Source organism: Rhododendron vialii, chromosome 6a (assembly GCF_030253575.1).
Source record: "Rhododendron vialii isolate Sample 1 chromosome 6a, ASM3025357v1".
Lineage (NCBI taxonomy): Eukaryota > Viridiplantae > Streptophyta > Magnoliopsida > Ericales > Ericaceae > Rhododendron > Rhododendron vialii.
In genome coordinates, this window is record NC_080562.1 from 9,311,051 (window position 1) to 9,328,059 (window position 17,009).

At 40.1% G+C, this 17,009-nt stretch overlaps 2 protein-coding genes across 2 annotated transcripts; one reads left to right on the plus strand and one right to left on the minus strand.

Annotated features, from left to right (window-relative positions):
* Positions 1-7,048: 7,048 nt before the first annotated feature.
* On the plus strand, positions 7,049-10,567 carry LOC131328364 (proteasome subunit beta type-6-like). Its single transcript, XM_058361314.1, has 5 exons — positions 7,049-7,160; positions 7,247-7,323; positions 7,727-7,782; positions 9,181-9,299; positions 10,419-10,567. Exons 1-5 carry the CDS (start codon positions 7,049-7,051, stop codon positions 10,565-10,567), a joined length of 513 nt encoding a protein of 170 aa, XP_058217297.1.
* A 149-nt stretch (positions 10,568-10,716) lies between these two features.
* Positions 10,717-11,852, minus strand: LOC131328365 (U-box domain-containing protein 35-like). Its single transcript, XM_058361315.1, has 4 exons — positions 11,774-11,852; positions 11,128-11,684; positions 10,949-11,023; positions 10,717-10,728 (listed from the first exon to the last, which is right to left on the minus strand). The coding sequence occupies exons 1-4, from the start codon at positions 11,850-11,852 to the stop codon at positions 10,717-10,719; spliced, it is 723 nt and encodes a 240-aa protein (XP_058217298.1).
* Positions 11,853-17,009: the final 5,157 nt, after the last annotated feature.

Sequence of the window (17,009 nt, forward strand, 5' to 3'; positions counted from 1 at the left end):
TTTACTAATATTTCTTCCATTGCCCTCTCTCCAAGAAACAGCCTTGTTATCTCTTTCTCCCTTTTCTTCCCTTTACTAATAAGTTCTACTAGGGTTTATCTGCGCAAATCCCCAGATCTGAGCAGAATGGATCCAAGCATGGCAGACCTGAACCCGCCACATTCGATGGGAACCACCATCATAGAGTCACTTACGACGGCGGTGTCGTACTCGGCGCCGATTCTCGCACCAGCACTGGTATTATTAACTGCTAGTATTACCCCTTCCGATGCTATCTTAATATCAATTTGTTTGATCTTAATTCCAATTTGCTCTTATCATAGGTATGTATGTGGCAAATAGGGCATCGGATAAGATCACACAGTTGACTGATAATGTTTACCTCTGTCGCTCTGGATCGTTACATATTACCTCGCTCAGACTCCTCTCTTTCCCTAAACATGTGTTTATTTACATATATCTCATTGTGTGCCTTATAATGAGAGTGGAGTTCATGAGTGCTAAACTCTCTCTTCTGTTCTTTGAGTTTGGGTGTTCAATTCGTTTACAGTCTCTCTTATCAATTGCGATTTTCTTTACGACTGTCTCCTACGATCCCACGTGTCAACAAGGGTTGTAACTCACAGCCATTTCCTACCACCTTTTTTCATGTTTAATTGGATCTTGTTTGCAACGAGTGCCAGAAACAGGAATCTTGAACACCTTGGAGGTCAAGAAACTCCAAATCGAGGAATTAGGACAATTTCTTAAACATCATTTCTTTGTTGGTTTTGGTTGCTTATATATTGTTAGATGATGGATCTATTTGTATCTAGTGTAATTATGTGTCTTATCATGTAATTAGTTTAAGTATCTAGGACCGTAGTGTAATTATTATACAGCTTGTACATATATATTTTACGTTGAATGAAATTAACTCTAATGGGTTTTCTCTCTATTACGATTACCCTAAAACTGAACATGGTATCAAAGCGATAGAACCTGGGCGACCTACGACGTTCTTCTTGTTGCTGCGTGAACAGTTCTTCGCGTGAACAGTAATCGCGTGAACAGTACTCGCGTGAACAGTGCTCCGATCTGATCTGCTACTGTCGCCGTTTTTTTTTTCTTGTCGATCGGATCTATTTTTTCTTCTTTCACGAAGTTTCAACATTGTTTCAGTCAGATTCGAAGGTATTCAGTTGATTTTTTTGAGGTTCTAGGGCTTTTGGAACTTTTATTTATTATTTTTAGAGTTCTAAAGTTGTTGGGAACATTGTTTATTGTTTATTTGGCATTATTGTTCTACTTTCAAGATGTCAGAAGAGAAAAAACAGGCTTCCGCTAGTGGCAAGGATGAGTTGAGTCGTGTAGGGACTCTGGATAACTCTTCACTGGATATTTGTCCCATCAAACTGGATGGCACAAATTATTTACTTTGGTCTCGTACTTTTACATTAGCTATTGAAGCTAAAGGGATGTCTGAGTTCATTGAAGGCCCTGTTACTGAGCCTACTACTGATGTTGAACTCAAGACGTTTAAGTCTCGTCGATCTTTAGCCATGACCTGGTTGTTTAATTCTATGAAGGCTGATATTCGTAGTCCTTTCTTGCTTCTTAACACTCCATATCAGATTTGGACTATTGCCAAACAGACTTATTCTCAGCAGGGCAATGATGCTCAGTGTTTTGAGTTGCGAAAGCGACTTCGTACTATGGATCAACACAATCGATCTGTTGCTGTTTACTTTGCTGATCTCAGTGGGGCTTGGAAAGAATTTGATTATTATCAGGGGTTTCAGGCAGTCTGTTCCGTTGATGCTGGTGCTTGGTTAAAAAGAATAGAGAAAGAACGTGTGTATGACTTTCTTGCTGGTCTTGATGTGGAGTATGATCCAATTAGAGTGCATGTGTTAGGTCGTGTTCCGTTTTCATCTTTAGGAGAGGCCTATGCCATTGTTCAACAGGAGGAGAGCAGAAGGGGTGCTATGTTACAAACTCCCACTTCTGATCGTTCTGCATTGGTTGCTATTCCGCAGGGACAGTTTGGGTCTGGCAGTGGAAAGTCTCAGTATGGTACTACTAGTGGGACCATAGACCGTATGTCACTCCAGTGTGATTATTGCCACAACACTGGACATACCAAGGATTTCTGTTGGAAGTTACATGGTCGTCCTTCTCGTGGGCGAGGCAGTGGACATGGAGGTCGAGGTCATGGTTCCGGACGTTCTCAGGCTCAGGCACATGTTTCAGAGTTTACTACCTTGTCTGATTCTGGGTTCAGTACAGGAGTTCAGTCACCTTCTGAATCTGTTGGCGGTTTCTCTCAGGGGGAGATGCAAGCTCTCAGGCGTCTTATGGCTCGGGCTGATTCTTCCTCTACTATAGCTCCTACTTCCACAGTAGCTCCTACTGCATCCTATTTTGCTCATTCAGGTATTCCAGCTAGTGCATTTACTGCCTCCTCCGGTATTTCTTGGATTATCGATTCTGGTGCTTCAGATCATATGACAGGTGTTCCTTTGTTTTTGATTCCTATTCTACTTGTTCTGGTAAGGATAAGGTTTGAATTGCCGATGGGTCGTTCTCTGCTATTTCAGGGAAAGGTTCCGTTCGCTATTCTCCTTCTATCTCTCTCTCTCTTCAGTCCTCCATATTCCAAACTTTGCCACTAACCTTCTTTCAGTTAGTAGTTTTACCCATTCTGCCAACTGTTCCGTGACATTTTTTCCTACTTACTGTATCTTTCAGGAACTGGAAACGGGGAAGGTGATTGGCAGTGGTAAAGCACATGGTGGTATCTATTATCTGGAGCATGGACCTCATCCATCTCAGCCATCTTTATCATGTGGACAAGCTCTACGGGCAGATATGAGTTCCACTCTTTCTTTGTTACATCGGTGGCACCGTAGATTGGGTCATCCCTCATTTGGGATATTAGAGAAACTCTTTCCTATTTTAGTTAAACATTGTCCTAGGGATCAGTTTTTTTGTGAAGCCTGTGAGTTTGGGAAACATAAACGCTCTTTTTATGCACCTATTAATAAACGAAGTGATTCTCCATTTATGGTTATCCACTCTGATGTTTGGGGTCCTTCTCTTGTTACTTCTTTAAAGGGCTATCGATGGTTTGTTACTTTTATTCTCGTGCCACATGGGTGTACTTACTCCATTCAAAAAATGAAGTATTTTCCTGTTTCAAATCTTTTCATAAGATGGTGTGCACTCAGTTTGATACAAATATTAAAATTCTTCGGAGTGATAATGGGACTGAGTATATTGATAAGATTTTTCGGACATATCTAGATGATAATGGTATTATTTTTCAAACGACTTGCGTTGACACTCCACAACAAAATGGAGTCGTTGAGCGTAAAAATCGTCATCTTGCTGAGGTGGCTCGATCCCTTTTGTTCACTATGAATGTTCCCAAATACTTATGGGGAGAAGCTATTTTAACTGCCACATATCTTATCAACCGTATGCCATCCAGTGTCCTTAATTTTAAAACACCCATTGAGTGCCTGCCAAGCAGTTGTCGAGTAACGACTCTTCCACCTAGGGTGTTTGGTTGTGTGTGTTTTGTTCATGCCCCAAAACCTTCTGGGGGCAAGCTAGGACATAAAGCCCATAAGTGTATTTTTGTTGGGTACTCTCCTACCCAAAAAGGCTATAAGTGTTACGATCCTTATTCGAGAAAGATGTTTGTCTCTATGGATGTTACCTTTTGGGAAACCGAGGTTTTTTATTCTCCCTTCAAACCATCTCTTTAGGGGGAGCATCAGCAGGAGGAAGAGATGTTTACCTTTTATAATCATAGTGAGGGGGAGAAATTTTTCTATGATCATAGTGAGGGGGAAAAGGAAAACACTGGAGAGGAACCAGTATCTGTTGAAAGGGAAACACATGATATTGGTGGTGACATTGAGGAACAATTACCTGCACGACGACGACTACAGGGAGTTGGCTTACAGAGGTATGCTAAACGGAAAAATGGAAAGTCTTCATGTACGTTACCACCTTGTCAATCACAATCACCCACTCCAGTTCCAGATTCCTCAGCTGACTCTTCTGGTAATGATTCTTCTTTTATTGAACCTCCTCCTATGGATCCTGACAATGTTCCTATTGCTATTCGAAAAGGTGTTAGATCTTGTACTCAACATCCTATCTCACAGTTTGTTTCTTATGACCGTTTGTCTCCTTCGTACCATGCCTTTGTCTCTTCTCTTTCCTCTATATCTATTCCACAGAATTGGCAAGATGCATTCAAGATACCTAAGTGGAAAGGAGCTATGGTAGAAGAGATGACAACTTTGAAAAAGAATGGCACATGGGATCTAGTGTCACTTCCAGGAGGGAAGAAACCAGTGGGCTGCAAGTGGGTGTTCACTATTAAACAAAAGGCTGATGGTACAGTTGAGAGATACAAGGCAAGGCTGGTTGCCAGAGGTTTTTCTCAAACTTATGGTATTGACTATGAGGAGACGTTTGCTCCGGTAGCGAAGATGAATTCTGTGCGAGCTCTCCTCTCGTGTGCTGCCCACTTGAATTGGCCTCTTCAACAGTTTGATGTGAAAAATGCATTCTTCCATGGTGATTTAGAGGAGGAAGTTTAGATGGATATTCCACCAGGTTTCTCTTCTCCTGCAAGTGAAGGAAAGGTGTGTAGATTGAAGAAGGCACTTTATGGGCTGAAACAGTCACCTAGAGCTTGGTTTGGCAGGTTATCTAAGGCTATGTTAAGTTTTGGTTACAAGCAAAGCCATGCAGATCATACAATGTTCATCCGGCGAAGTAATGGTAAGATTGCTGTCCTTATTGTTTATGTTGATGACATAATAATGATAGGCAATGATGTGAGTGAGATTCATAACCTTAAGTCTCGTCTAGCTCAGGAGTTCGAGATTAAGGACTTGGGATCATTGAGATACTTTCTTGGAATGGAAGTAGCAAGGTCTGATAAAGGTATTTTTATTTCCCAACGCAAGTATATACTTGATTTTTTGGAAGAAACAGGTATGTTGGGCTGTAGACCTGCAGATTCTCCTATTGAGGCGAATCATCATCTTAGTGGAGATGTGGGGGAGCGTACTGATAAGGAAAGGTATCAGCGACTTGTGGGTCGACTAATATACTTGGCCCACACTCGACCCGATATTACTTATGCAGTAGGTGTTGTTAGTCAGTTTATGCATGATCCTCGTACATCACATCTAGATGCAGTTTATCGTATTTTGAGGTATCTGAAATCAGCTTCAGGAAAAGGAATTCTATTCTCTAATCATGGCCATTTGCGATTGGAGGCATTCACTGATGCTGACTAGGCTAGTTCTGTGGATGATAGGCGCTCTACTTTTGGCTATTGCACTTTCCTTGGGGGTAATCTGATTACCTGGCGAAGTAAGAAGCAATCGGTAGTCGCTAGGTCTAGCGCAGAAGCTGAATATAGAGCTATGGCTCATGGTGTTTGCGAGCTCTTGTGGCTCCAAACTTTGTTACTTGATTTGGGGTTTGCTGATAGTGTTCCGATGAAACTCTACTGCGACAATAAAGCTGCCATTAACATTGCTCATAATCCCGTTCAGCATGACAGAACGAAGCACATAGAGATTGATCGACACTTCATCAAGGAAAAGTTGAATGAGGGTTTGATATGTATGCCGTTTGTGAGATCTGGAGATCAGTTAGCTGATATATTCACAAAAGGGCTGGGTAGCAAGAGTTTTCATCCTATTGTGTTCAAGTTGGGCTTGATTGATATCTTCGCACCAACTTGAGGGGGAGTGTTAGATGATGGATCTATTTGTATCTAGTGTAATTATATGTCTTATCATGTAATTAGTGTAAGTATCTAGGACCGTAGTGTAATTATTATACAGCTTGTACATATATATTTTATGTTGAATGAAATTAACTCTAATGGGTTTTCTCTCTATTACGATTACCCTAAAACTGAACATATATGATGCCTTCTTTTCAGGCAGCCGATTCACAAGTTGCAAATTATGTGCGCTACCATCTCCATCAACATATGTAAGTAGTGAACATTAGTTGTTGATTTATTCACCCTACTCTGCACGTGTTCTAAATAATCATTTGATTAATTGTTTCCTTATAACGTTGTGTTGCTGGAACTTGTAAATCTGATATAATTCTACTCGGTTCTGTATTGAATTATTATGTGTTTGGTAAATAGTTAAGCCCGTGAATGGAGGAAATCCGTTGAATATCCATTACCCACAACAAGGAAATAACAATGCGCACAAAAAATATAACTTTAGCACAAATAACCAACACATAAGGAAAGATGGCAAGCAAAATTTTTGAAGTCAGCATTTCGAGTTTTCAAGAGCCTGATTCTGTTATAACAATGAAATGTCCAAGTCAGTGATTAATTAGCATTGAAGTTGGAATATCCCTTTCCTGAGATTCCTTCAGGTGATTTTAGAGAGAAAATATATATTGATGTTTTGCAGAACCATAAAAAATTTACTTGTAAAAGGTGGGGGCTTGTTATACAGTTTCTCGAGAAGAAGGGGAAAACAAAAAAAACTTGTAGGTTTTAACATCGATACCAGTACAGAGATGCCACGATGATGCAGGACAGATTGAAATAGGGCTAAGTATAATCAGACGTGTTTTGTTAATTTATACTCGCCAAGGATATTTTCAGCATTAACAAATATTCTTAGCTTGTTCTTGTCGGGTATTAATTATCAAAACAAATCCTGGGCCTTCATTTTTTCAAAGGAAAATTCTTCTAAGGGAAGAACATTCATACGCAAGTGGGGAGACTCAAACTCTTGACCTCTTAATGAGATGAAAATGTAGGAGTGAATGTGTTCACTTTTGAAGTTAAGGGGGTACTTTTTATGATTATTTAAAGTACAGGGCCGTAAGTATAATTTTATCTAAAAATGGAACCGGGCACACCAGCAAATTCCTTTACTAATTTCTTCCATTGCCCTCTCTCCAAGAAACAGCCCTGTTATCTCTCTCCCTCCTCTTCCCTTTATTAATAAGTTCCACAAGGGTTTATCTGCGCAAATCCGTAGATCTGAGCAAAATGGATCCAAGCATGGCAGACTTGAACGCTCCACATTCGATGGGAACCACCATCATAGGAGTCACTTACAACGGCGGTGTCGTACTCGGTGCCGATTCTCACACTTGCACTGGTATTATTAACTACTAGCATTACCCCTTCTGATGTTATGTTAATACCAATTTGTTTGATCTTAATTCCAATTTGCTCTTATCATAGGTATGTATGTGGCAAATAGGGCATCGGATAAGATCACACAGCTGACTGATAATGTTTACCTCTATCGCTCTGGATCGGTACATACAACCTCGCTCAGATTCCACTCTTTCCCTATACGCGTGTTTATTTACATATATCTCATTGCCTGCCTTATAACGAGAGTGGAGTTCATGAGTGCTAAACTCTCTCTTCTGTTCTTTGAGTTTGGGTGTTCAATTCGTTTACAGTCTCTCTTATCAATTGCGATTTTCTTTGCGACTGTCTCCTACGATCCCACGTGTCAACAAGGGCTGTAACTCACAGCCATCTCGTACCACCTTTTTTCATGTTTAATTGGATCTTGTTTGCAACGAGTGCCAGAAACAGGAATCTTGAACACCTTGGAGGTCAAAGAAACTCCAAATCGAGGAATTAGGACAATTTCTTAAACATCATTTCTTTGTTGGTTATGGTTGCTTATATATGATGCCTTCTTTTCAGGCAGCCGATTCGCAAGTTGTTGGAGATTATGTGCGCTACCATCTCCATCATCATACGTAAGTAGTGAACATTAGTTGTTGATTTATTCACCCTACTCTGCACGTGTTCTAAATAATCATTTGATTAATTGTTTCCTTATAACGTTGTGTTGCCAGAACTTGTAAATTTGATATAATTCTACTCGGTTTTGTACTGAATTATTATGTATTTGGTAAATAGTTAAGCCCGTGAATGGAGGAAATCCGTTGAATATCCATTACCCACAGCAATGAAATAACAATGTGCACAGAAAATATAACTTTAGCACGAATAACCAACACATAAGGAAAGATGGCAAGCAAAATTTTTGAAGTCAGCATTTTGCGTTTTCAAGAGCCTGATCCTATTATATCAGTAAAATGTCCAAGTCAGTGATTAAGTAGCATTGAAGTTGGAATATCCTTTTCCTGAGATTCCATCAGGTGATTTTAGAGAGAAAATATCTATTGATGTCATGCAGAACTATAAGAAATTTACCTGTAAAAAGTGGGGGCTTGTTATACATTTTCTCGAGAAGGGGAAAAAAAAAAAACTGTTTGTAGGTTTTAACATCGATACCAGTACAGAGATGCCACGATGTTGCAGGACAGATTGAAATAGGGCTGAGTATAATCAAACACAAGAGAAAGAGGCTGTTTTGGGGCTGGGAACAGTAATTTGTAAGAAGAAGAAGAGAAAGGGTTAGAGAAGGATAGGTCTAGGCATCACACCTAGAAAACCCAAGACATCACACCTAGGGGCTCTTTAGCATCATACCAAAATATGATTGCATCACACAATCAAATAGCTTGAAAGCTACTCAAATTTTCTTTCATTCAATCATTCATGATTTCCCTTAAGGCTTACAATCTTATTTATACCCATTTCAAAGCCAAAGCCGTTCAAAGCCAAAGCCGTTCAATTTGTGTAGCCTTTACGTAGTTCGATTGGTTAAGATGTGTCTGTTTTTGTGTGTGGCTAGACATGCGTGCCTGTGAGATTGCTATATTAAAAAACTGTGACCAATAAAAGTAATTTCGCTTCCCCTTTACCTTTTCCTTTTCCTTTAGGTTGATAAATACATTAAAATTTACAAAATGCTAAATAAAAGAATCAAACCCAGAGAAACAAAGGGAGAAAAAAAAAAAAAAAGATTGCACCCTCCAGAGAAGCCAATGGTGCAAGTTCAACTGCCTGCCCCCCACAACTCCCCCCCCCCCCCCCCCCCCCCCATTTATCTTCTTCAACCCCCGGCAGTCTCCGTCCCAAAAGTACACCAATATTCTTTGGTTTGGTAGCACACTGGTGTCTTCTCCATCTCAGAATCGGCTGATATCCACCTCCCAGCACCCAAAGGGTCATGTTTACTTTGCCAAAAATGGTGTGCTCCTCTGCGTTAAGGATCACCTCAACATGTTTGGACCTTAGTCACACAGTTCGCTGGTGGAGGGTACTGCACGCGCACTCAGATCGCAGTCTGTCGAATTTGATGAAAATTCGCGAACTCAAACTGTCAAAGTCGCAAACTGGTTCCAATTTAGCCACGGATTCAGAGGTTCAGCTTATAAAAATATAGCACACGGCACATATATCAGAGGGAGTTGTTTAATTTCTCTCATTCATCAAGTCTGTCTTGTGACTTACTGATGCATGCACACATACCTATCAAGTTGAGTTATGACTAGTGCTGCTTGAGAATTGAATTGAAGAGCTTACTAAAAGTAGGAGTAGTAATTTATGCCTTTTGTCCGTCCAAGTACTATTGTATTTCGAATATCAATTCTCTTGGGTCATCTGGGCTTTTCATTTGGTTTATCATATCTCAAATGTGTTAGAACAAAAAAAGAAAAAAAGCCAAGGTATGGCCTCGGGGCTTGGGCCATTAGACAAAGAGAAAATCGTAGCTAAAGGAAGGGAGAATTGATACAGCTAGTTACAGGTCAAACGAAGAAAGATACTAAGCAGAACAGTCATTCTCTTCTTGCTTGTAGTCATTTGCAGAGCAACTAGATAATGGTCAAGGAAAATTCGGCCAAGAAAAAAATGGCTGCCATGGTCAAGTCATTATAAAAAGCGCAAGGGGGTTTGGCAATGATACGAAAGAGACAAAGGAGGAGAAATATTGATGGAGAGGGCTTGGGGTTGGGTATTTCCCCCCCTCTCCTTTTAATCCTTCAAAATATGCCCATAATATTTTGTAGGAATAGGAATTTGATTACCAGGAATTAAATTTCTAGTAATTCGATACTCAGAGTAATTCTATTCTGACATTTGGATTAATCAAGTAATCTTCTTTAGGAATCATTTATTTTAGAAATATACTAAAATCAAACGTTTCCTTTTTACACTAATCAAGCTAGGAATCCAAGATTCCCATGGGGGTGGGAGGGATCATATTCCTCATGTATTTAGGAATGTGATTTTCTCATAGATTGGGAGATCAGTAATCTCATTCGCATTCTCATTCTTCACAAACATAGGAATGATAAAGTTCCGGAATCACATTCATATTCCCCCTAAGATACCTGCCATCCAAATAGAGCCTTTAGGAAATCAAATTGGGCTTAATCTGTTTTTGATCAAAAGGTTCTCTGTTAGAGTACAGACCTGTAAGTCCTAGCTCCATCCCGGAAAGAATCTTTGTTTTATTTATTTAAGTCACCCATCTGTTCAGAGCTTCCTGTTAAAATTGCTCCAAGCATTTTAGAAAAATGCCCACAAACCAAACTAACCCTTATGCCCCAAGCAATTTGGGGAAATACTGTAAACATGGGCAACTTCAAAGTTCAAGTTGTCAAAATATTCAAAGAGGAAGTTGCATAAACCTTGTTGCTAGAACAAGCATCTTATTTTGTACCCAAACTAATTGAGACAGCTAACAGCTCTGCTTTTTTATGCACTTGCTGAAGAACTGAATTCAAATCACTCGTTTATGTTTTGTACTCATTCAACAATTGTGGTTAGAGATATCTTCAAACTTCAGCCTGCAAAAATAAGAAAGTAAAATAAGCTTCCAGGAACCTCATAACTTTTATGAATGGATGATTAATGTTAAAGTCGGTAATGCTTCCCAATCCGTACTGGATCTTCTCTCTGAATGAGATGAGGAGCTCAAATGGCTCTGTGAACTTTCAGATCCAAATGGTCGCAATATTGGGTCACTTACATCCTGCAAAAAATTCAGCATTATAAATTTGCATATACTCTCTCAGGTGGTCCAGGGCATCTGTGAAACTGGGGAATCGTTTTACTAGGAACAATTCCAACATGATCATTTGACTGCAAAATTAACTCACTGTGAATCACTTAAAAAGAGCTACTTTGAACACATAGCAAAATAAAAGCGAAAAAATAACAGTCTATTCCAGGCATTAGTGACTCACTTGGGATGTTGCGGAGGCTTGGCTCTGACTTGGTGACGTTCCTGGTGTACTGCCGCCACCCAGCATCATGAAACAGTTAGGCATCTTTTCTTCACCGAGGGCTTTCAACCTGTTAAGCTCAGGTAACACAATGGTCTTAAGGTCTGGTCTGTCTTTTCGCCTCAGCTCTGCACATTTAAGAGCTAGCTGTGCAAAGCTCAATGCCTCTTCCACTGGCCAGTTGGAGATAGATGGATCGAGAAATTCAGCAAAAATTCCCTTGTCAATAGCCCGTTCAACATGGTGAGTCAAACCCATTGGGGGCTTGGCTGTAACAATTTGAAGCAGCATGATACCTAGTGAATAGATATCAAACTTTGTTCCTAGCATGCCGGTTTGCTGGTACTTTGGGTCTATGTAATAGAAAGTTCCTGTGGCTGAGGTCATGTGGTATTCAGTTACACTGTCTGCCACGTTTGGATGGACCAGTCTGGCTAAGCCAACATCACTAATCTTGCTGACAAAGTTAGAGTCGAGGAGAATGTTTGCAGGTTTTAGGTCACGGTGAACTATGGGTTCTGGAAAAGAAGGCCAGTTGCAATTTCTGCAGCTATTCGAAACCTGAGTTGCCAAGGAAGAGGTGGTGTGTTCCCTCGCCTAAACAGACGATCTTCTAAGCTCCCATTTGCCATGTAATCGTAGACTAGGCAACTGTACTCTGGACAGGCTCCCAAGAGGAGAACCATGTTGGGATGGCGTATGCAACTTAGGACTTCAACTTGCACTATAAGACCAGACAAAATAAGCATAACACAAACCAAACCAAACCAAACAAATCTAAGCCTCATGACCGAGCGGCGACCTCCCAATTGTGGTCAGCAAACAAGCATGACGAAAACTTGTCCTATAAGATGACTTAATAAGAAAGTAAAGAAGATGGTATCATCGTATCAGCGTGGTCAGAGGCTGATACAGTTTTTGGTTCCGTACCCTATGGTTTATTCTTCTTTTTATGTTGTATTAGCATATGAGGTTACCTGGTTATGGTATTTTCGAGATGTATTATTGTGAAAAACTTCCGCACCTCTTGCTGAAACTGTGATCTTCCTTGAGCTGCATCGGGACGAAGAACTTTAACTGCAACTGGTGTACGATCCAAAAAACACTTGAACACTGGCCCATAACCACCTTCCCCGATTTTGAGAGAGATTGAGAAGTGATCGGTTGCTGCTTCAATCTCCTCTATGGTGTATTTGCGGTACCTGACATTGCTTTGTACCAGCACATCTAATACTTTCCTCTTCTCCTTAGCTTCTTTGAGTGCTTTCATTTCAGCATTCTTTCTTTTCTGTGCTTCCAGTTCTGCAATCCTCTGAGCTGCTTCTGCTTTCTCAATAGCGGCATTAGTCTTTGCTTTCTCTCTTTCTATAATTACCGATGTTGCTTCCCCAGCTAGTCAACCCTCTCCTAATCTTTGTAGTTCCTTGTTTTTCCAATTATGAAGTTCCATTGCCTGCACCAATTATGTTGTACAACTCATGCTGGGATGTATTCAGGACACTTAAACCCAAGGAATTAATTTGACTTTTGAAATTTATTGACATGTATTAATTGAACCCTGTTTTGATAGACTATTGAAGTATTCAGAATTTTAATTTTTAAGTAATGACTTCAAAACTTGCGACCACAACTTAGTACCTTGTGTTTTGCTGTGACTGCTTCTTTGCGTGCTGTGCTGTACATGTTTAGTGTCTGCTTGAGCTCTTGCTTCAGCCTCCTCATCTCAGCTTCCATCTCATCCTAGAAATTTGTACGGTATTTAGTACAAGGGTTTGAATTACAGGGAAATTCAAACACTTGAGGAGCTTTTCCATTTTATTAACATAGTTCTTCGTTATTGTTATTTGTCTCTCCTGAAACTTGTGAAAGACTAGTTAGAAAAAGATATGTGTTTGCCGGTAAATCTGAGGTTATGTAACATAACCTTAACAAGCCCTTCTTCTTGTTCTGTTGAGAAAATACACATATGTTTCAAAATGGGTTAAAACTCCGATTTGGATGCTATCTCGTGCATAATCATAAGTCCACTACTATGATTCAGGTTTAAGGAGCTCTAAAATTTGTCTGAGATATAAACCAATGTATAGGACTTGAGGTCAATAACTAACACATAGCCCCACTTGATCTGCAACCTATGTTGCATGGACTTGTTCTGGTTGGGGTGTGGGTAGTGCATCTGCATCGTATGCATCTAGTATCCTTGCCCAACTACGCATGCCCCATTAACCCTACCCCATTTTGAACAAAAATTGATGTTTGTTAATTTTTTCCCACTCAACATTTTTTCTTGGATGCTTTTCAGCAACTATTGCTCGACTTTGCAGGCAGTCTATTCATTATAGTTTGACGATTACATAACAGCAGTTGTAATCAGTTGGTGAAATAGCTTTGGATTTGTATACACATGCCTGGTTTGATGATGACCAAGACATGTTGGCACTCTCTGAGCTGGATGAGAAGGCTGAGAAGGCATGCGTATAGCCTAGATCAGATGACTTGGATGGTGAGAATTGGGACTCAAAGCTGCTTCTGTTGTCCCTGTCTGATGAGCTATATGAAAGCAGAGATGCCACACCCGATTCTTGACTTGCCAAGGGAGATGCACACTTACTCTCGGTGGTTGGTCTGCCACAGCTCACAAATGTTATGTTGGAATCAGTCGGTGAGAGGTCCCCATATGATCTGCCTGAAGCTTTACCTCTGTTAAATGGTGACCTGGATAAATGCTTTTCAGGTCAGTGCTGTTATTTTAGTTGTTGAGATTCCATTTCCTCACACGTTACGCCTATGTTTTTATCATGGATATTTGAGGAATTTCTCAAGGGAAAGGAAAATGATGGGGAAACCAAATAAATAAATATAGTTTTTTTTCCTGTTCCTTTTGCTTTATATAAATCTCTTCGACTCCATGACCAAATCACAGCCCCAGGGTTTTATTGAAATAGTTTATTCTTCTGCATATTCTCTTTGCATTTGCAGATGGTGGCTCATAGGAATCCGGTGGCTTGTAGGAATCCACCACCAGCAGCAAGTAGTATCCAACTAAAGATCTACTAGTCAACTATACGACTTGGTGTGATCATTTGGACCAACTAAGATTCTGCAACGCCTGTGTTAAAGTGGTCTCGATAGGACCCAACTAGATTCTGCAGCAGGGCATAGAAGTTCAAGGTAATACATTTATTTATGGTTTTGACAATATTATTGGTTTCCTTATTGTTGCTTCTACTTTTGGTTGGATTTGGTAATACTTACTTGATGTCTTCTGTGTCTTCAGTCAAGTTTGGAGGTACAAATGCTGTCCTTTCAGCTGCAGAAATGGATCCTGGTAGTTTCTCTTAGCAACAAAAAGACTAGGATCGGTAGGAGAGAAATGACGATATAATAACAGAATTATACCTCTTGCAGCGTTGTCTTGCATGGGGCGTGCATCAGCTGGTCTTGGAACTGGATTTGCTTTGGATCTGTAATGGACGTGGAGGTGGGTTCGGGACTGGAATAGTGGCAGACTGTACTGATGAAATTCTGCCTTTGGAGATGACATATACATTGCAAAACTCTGGTGCCATTTTGGAAACATTGCTCGGAACATCTGAGGCCATGAATTTTCTGTCACAAAGTATTAATCATTGGCAATTTTCACTGTAAGTGCTTCGTGTCTTAAGCTGGGTGAATATATATACTAGTTGACAAATTAGGATCCAAAATCACTTTTCTTTCCTGTTAAGCGGTAGATTGAGGCTGTGTAAAACCCATATCATTGAGTATAGTAGTTTTTGCGAAACGGAATTCTAATCACCTTCAATGAATTATTCCTATGGCTAATGACAGGGGATCTTCTCTCCCCAAAAACAGAACACATCCATTTTGGCTAACCTAAATCACTCCTAGCTGCATGAGGTTGTGGCAATCTCTCCCAACCCATGAATCATGAGGTACAATTGCGCGGCTATCAGTGCATTGGAAAAGAGGGCTTGTGTCAGTTAGATCTATTAACACCATGGAGGAGGAGTTGAACTCCTGACCTCCTTTCTCCTAGCACTTAATTAAATGCACCACCTGATGCCGTTGGGCCCAAGGACTCTTGGCGGCGTGTGTTTTTGTTGAAGGCCAGCTGTAGTGCGTGCTGGAGAATCATGGGTTTGGTTGTTTATAACCTTGTTGATAGGGAATGGGGAGGAGAATGTAGTCGTCCTATATCACTTATCCATATTTTATTTGTGTAATTATGTGTTGAATCCTTTTAGAGCACCGGACTGGATAGATAAAATCCTGGGTAACACACGGATACTTGCATTGAAATAAAGGCATATCTACTCGTAACTCAGTCATGGACTGTTGTTCGCAGAGGTTGGTTTTAAGCACCTTAGTTTTGGCATCCATTTGATAAAGAGAGGATTTGGGGGAATTGATTTCGGATTGATGAATTTGGGTTTTGGGAGAGAGAGATGATTTGGGGGAGTTGAATTTGGGTTGAAGGATTTGGATTTTGGGAGAGAGAGAGAGAGTCGAGGGTAACAAGGGAAATGCATCTTGGAGTAGGGTGTGGGTCCTTATTGTTTTTAACACATTAGCAGTATGTGTAAGATCTGTGTTATTTATTTGTGTGGTTAGACTTATTGTTAAATTTTAAAGTAAGCATTGGGTATAGATTGTGATGATCAATCGGGCCGAGCACGAATAATAAACGAGCCAGATTAGACACCATATAAGATCTGATCAAAAAAATAAAAAGACGTCATATAAGATAAAGTTAATTCTGGGCCGGTCCTATTTTTCAATTTCATAGCTCACTAGATCTTTTTTCTATAAAGTGCATTTCCTAATAGATCATGTGGAGTGTATTTTACATTTTTACCCCCATTTAAAAATAAATGAACCCATACAACCTCCTACACCACCACTACCACCACCACCACTCCACCACCATCACCGCCACCACAATGACCACCACCACCACTCCACCATCATAACCACCACCACCACCACCGCCCACCACAATGACCACCACCATGCCGCCGTCACCGCCACCACTACCACAATTAACAGTGTTAATTTCTGTCTAAATTATTAATGTTAATTTTCATCAAAATTCATATAATAATTAACAGTGTTAATTTATGTTATAATTAACACTGTTAATTGTGATATGAATTTAAATGAAAATTAACACTGTTAATTGTGATGGTGGCGGTGGCGGCGTGGTGGTGGTCATTGTGATGGCGGTGGTGACGTGGTGGTGGTGTTGGTGATGGTGGTGTGGTGGTGGTGGCTTCATGGTGGTGATCATTTGTGACACCCCGACTTTTACAAGCAAATAAGACGATAAAAAGAATAAAAGGGAATAAGGAGTTAATATTTGGCGGCCCACTTACGTTAGGATTAACGTATTTTCTAAGATTTTCGATGTAGCCTCAATCCTTTAAAACTTCATCGCAGCACAGGAGTGTGAGGCAAGAGTCACTGCGAGGCGGACAACCGTGAGGTTCAAAGAATTATCTGGAAGGAATCGGATTAGATCTTGTGGGATTAATCTAGACTAGAAATCTAATAGATACACTTGGATCTTATTAGATTCATTAAGATCTGATATAGATACACTTGGATTTTATTGGATTCACTAAGATTTGATATAGATATACTTGGATTTTATTAGATTTCCTACGACTTGATATAGATTTGATTAGATATTATATAGATTTTGCTACATATTGTTAGATTATATAAGATATGATGTGATTAGAATTTTCAAGATATGATCTAGATTCTTTTTCCATTAGTATAAATAGCACCCCCAACCCCCCCACCCCCAACACACACACACACACCACACCACACCACAC

Coding starts and splice junctions, on each gene's coding strand:
- LOC131328364 (XM_058361314.1), top strand. CDS start 7,049: ATGGATCCAAGCATGGCAGACTTGAACGCTCCACATTCGATGGGAACC. Junction 7,161..7,246: donor CGATTCTCACACTTGCACTG/GTATTATTAACT, acceptor CTCTTATCATAG/GTATGTATGTGGCAAATAGG. Junction 9,300..10,418: donor ATTTAGCCACGGATTCAGAG/GTTCAGCTTATA, acceptor CCATCTGTTCAG/AGCTTCCTGTTAAAATTGCT.
- LOC131328365 (XM_058361315.1), bottom strand. CDS start 11,852: ATGGTTCTCCTCTTGGGAGCCTGTCCAGAGTACAGTTGCCTAGTCTAC. Junction 11,685..11,773: donor AAATGGGAGCTTAGAAGATC/GTCTGTTTAGGC, acceptor CTTCTTTTCCAG/AACCCATAGTTCACCGTGAC. Junction 11,024..11,127: donor AAGCCTCCGCAACATCCCAA/GTGAGTCACTAA, acceptor TTAATTTTGCAG/TCAAATGATCATGTTGGAAT.